The sequence below is a fragment of the Caenorhabditis briggsae genome (genome assembly GCF_000004555.2).
Source record: "Caenorhabditis briggsae complete genome, chrIV, whole genome shotgun sequence".
Taxonomy (NCBI): Eukaryota; Metazoa; Nematoda; class Chromadorea; order Rhabditida; family Rhabditidae; genus Caenorhabditis; species Caenorhabditis briggsae.
This window is the reverse complement of record NC_013487.2, coordinates 13,790,816-13,794,433: the sequence shown is the minus strand read 5'-3', so window position 1 is coordinate 13,794,433 and position 3,618 is coordinate 13,790,816. Positions and strand designations below refer to the sequence as shown.

Genomic DNA, 3,618 nt, shown 5'->3' with positions numbered 1-3,618 from the left:
ATCAGCAACATTTTACTAGTTAGCCACTTTTTGATATCTTTCACAGAAAATGAGATATATAGGCTCAAAGTGGACGATCCGGGTGTCGTTCTATTAAAGGTTTTACGGTATATACAGTAAAATACATGTGTTAAAAATATGGATCATAGCCAGTAGCGAGAAATAGATGAATCAAGGAGATTTTCAAATTGGGACGGCGTGAGGAATTGGGGTACATTTGGCATTCCAAAATGGGATGGTGGATGCAAAAAAATCATTGATATGGGGATTGAGGCAAATTAAAGTCATAGGGCGACGGGCAGAGTTAGATAAGCGGAAATGAGATTCAGGGTGGGGAATGTAAGAAGTGAGGTTGATTATTTTGTACACTTATCATACATAAAATTAAAATGTGGCTTTTCATAAAACATTGAAACAGAAATTCCTCTTACAGTGTCCAAATGGTGTTCATGGTGGAAAATATTCCAAGAAATCACAGAATGTGGATTCAGAATTCCATCACTTGGTCCCCAAATCTCATCCTTTTCCCATTTGTTGCATGGCTTTGTGAGGATTGGAGAACCATGTCAAAAGTCATTGCAGCTGCTTCAATGGCCACATTTGCAGCCGTTTAGTGAGTTTCGAATCATTTTTAATTGGTTTCTTAACATTTATTTTGAAAAGACCGTTAAAAACATGATTATTTTGAAATCGTAAAATTAGTTTTTTTTTGCATTTGATGAAATCGAAAATAAAGTTTTTTTTTGAAAATCGATGTTTTGAATTTCCAGCATTCTCCAAGAATCTCCTCGTTGGCTCATCCAAAAAGGACGTGTTGAAGATGCTCGGCGAGCACTTGTGAAAATCCGAAAAACCGATAAATTATACGATGAAACAACCGAGAAACAACTCGACGAAATTCTTCGAATCGAAATGGAGAAACATGTGAAAAAGTCGAAAAAAGCTAAAAAATACACATTTATTCATTTATTCTGCACATGGAAAATGATGGTTCAATCGTTAACGTTTATCACTGGAATGTGGGTTTTTTCACTGTTTCAAAAACCTATTTTTCAAGTTTTCTGTGTTTTTCAAACCGTTTTGTTACGGCAACTGTCAATAAGTTTCTCAAAAACTATTCGAAAAATTTCCCTTTTTCAGAATGTGCACAACATTTATTGTCTACTCACTCATGTATAATATGGAAAAGTTATCCGGATCGCTTTATTGGAATTTGGCTATTATGGGAGTGAGTTTGTTGATGTTGTATGTCTAAAATTGAGAAAAAATTATAAGGTTGAAATTGACCAATATTTGAAACAGCAAATTTTCTCGACATTTCTACAAAAACCAACTGATTGAAAAAATGAAACATGTTCTAAATTAATTATTTCGAGTTGAGTTATGCGCTTTCCAGTAGTTGAAAGGCGCTTCTAATACAGGTTCATCCTCAGCTCTCATTTCCAGGCCGCCCGTTGGATCATCAACATTCTGGTGAGTCTTGCAGATTACTATCTCCCGTGGTTCGGACGTAAACTAATCAATCACATCGCAATGATTTGTACAATTTTGGCACTTTTCGTAATGGCTGTTTATCTATTTTTGGGATACGTTGGTGGACAATTGATGTCAATTGGAACCGTTGCGGCAGTTGCAATGTGTTCTCAATTGTTTATTGCCAAGTATATGATGGTCAATGAATTGTATCCAACTGCTGTTCGAAATCTCGCCGTTTCGGCGGTGAGCACAATGAGCAGAATTGGATCCATGTTCTCGCCGCAGTTATTTTATTTGGTGAGTTTTCTTTGGTTTAGCCAACAAGTTTAAACAACAGGAAGTGTTTAGATGCACGAAGGAACAGAAAAACTGAAAAAAAAATTTTCCGAAATTTTCGAAACAGTAATTTTTTGTTACGAATACTACAAAATTTCACTACAAATTGCACTACAAAATTTTTCATTTTTCACAACATTTTTCTGGAAAATCGTTTAATTTTTTGAAATTGGAATTTTACCTCCCAAGTTTTTTTAGTCCAATGATTATTGACTTTTGACTAGTCAGAAAAACACAAAACACCTGTTTTCTAAAACTTTTGGAACATTAATTTTACTACTGTTTCACAATATTTTCTGAAAGCTTCTGATTCTTCAGTCAAACCATTAGAAAGGAAATTGAACTTATGGCCAAATATTTCACTTTGCTGAGCTTCGCGGTAAGATTGGGTTACTGTAGTCAGTGTGAACACTGATTACTGGACACCGTCACGCTGATATGCATACTTTCGCAAAAAAAAATCTCAACTAACACATATTTTTCTTCCAAAAATACTGAAAACGTTTTTCAGAGTGAATACTCGGAATGGATTCCATACGTCGTCCTTTTCGCCTGTCAATTCTACGATTGGATTATAATGTGGTGTTTCCTTCCAGAAACCAAAGGAGTCGTTTTGGAGAATCATCTACCTCCAAAGCATAAAAGAATCTTCAAAAATCGCACGGAAACTGTTGATAATTGAGAGAAATTGTATTTTGAAATTGTGTTTTTGTAAATTCCATTTTCTTTTGTATAATTTTGTAGTCAACTATAAACCTTATAAAATTTTTGGGACCCATAGCGGTGACCCATAAGGTTCAGGTGGTTTCATTTTCTTGTGTAGCGGTTAAATAACATCCCATAATTGGGTGAAGTTCATTTATTCATCAAAACGGCACCGCGCCTTGTTCAAAGTGCCCTTGGAACACCTCACCCGTGCCCCTAGCGCGCGTAAGGCGTGCCGCTACCGTGTCGGTGCCGTGTCCCTTCTTGAACCATCTGCGCATCGCCTGTCTATTCATTGAGTTTCGAAAATGATTAGCAAGACGTCGGACCGCGGAGTGATAATGAAGATTGAGAAATTAGTTTCCGACGAGCAGCGAGGAATATTTCAAATGAAAAATGTAAGTTTGGGGGGGGGGCAATATGTGAAAGACGGAGCATTGTTGTTTGAAAATAACAAAGTTCAAAAATATTTGAAACAATAGTGTTAGTTCCAATTTTTCAGGTTAGAGACACACAGCCAAGCCCAATCAATAAAGCTGGAGAAGAGGAGGAAGACGTTTCATCAAAATTAATCAACTTCATCATCACACCCTACAAATTTTAATTTGCTCATCTTTTGAATGTTCTAATTTTTTGTTGAGTTTCTATTTAATCTAATAAACTGTTTGATAAAAGGAAAATCGATTAATTCACCCGATTTCAAGAAAAAAAATTCAAAAAACGACACACATGAGCACGGATACGGCACGGTAACGGCACGCAAAACGCATGCGTGCTCCGACCCCCCGGGCAGAGGGTACGATGAATTCGAACTTTCCCGAAATCGAACTGTCCCCAAATCGAACTCGTTCGAATTAGAACTGTCCCTTTTTCGAACACGCTCAGAACAGAACAAAAACAGAATCGAACTGCTACCAATTCGAACTGTGCGGTGTTGAACTGTCCCGGATTGGAACTCTGTTAGCAACAGGGCGCGCTTGCTTTTTTAATTATTTTTGTGAACAAATTTTGCATGTTTTCTCCAGAAAAGAACTTTTTCACTTATTTTGGATGTTTTGCGGATTTCTCTTCCCGTTTCGAGAATATAAACTTTTACAGAAA

The 3,618-nt window shown here is 36.7% G+C and overlaps 1 protein-coding gene across 1 annotated transcript in view; it reads left to right on the top strand.

Moving 5' to 3' along the window:
* Positions 1 to 2,494, top strand: part of CBG18486 — a gene marked incomplete at both ends in the record, with an annotated part of 4,726 nt that extends 2,232 nt beyond the window's left edge. Inside the window, 5 exons of the mRNA XM_002634581.2 lie at positions 434 to 613; positions 771 to 1,019; positions 1,141 to 1,228; positions 1,447 to 1,773; positions 2,324 to 2,494. Of these exons, the coding sequence (XP_002634627.2) occupies positions 434 to 613; positions 771 to 1,019; positions 1,141 to 1,228; positions 1,447 to 1,773; positions 2,324 to 2,494 (1,015 nt within the window). The remainder of the gene's footprint in view (positions 1 to 433; positions 614 to 770; positions 1,020 to 1,140; positions 1,229 to 1,446; positions 1,774 to 2,323) is intronic.
* Positions 2,495 to 3,618: the final 1,124 nt, after the last annotated feature.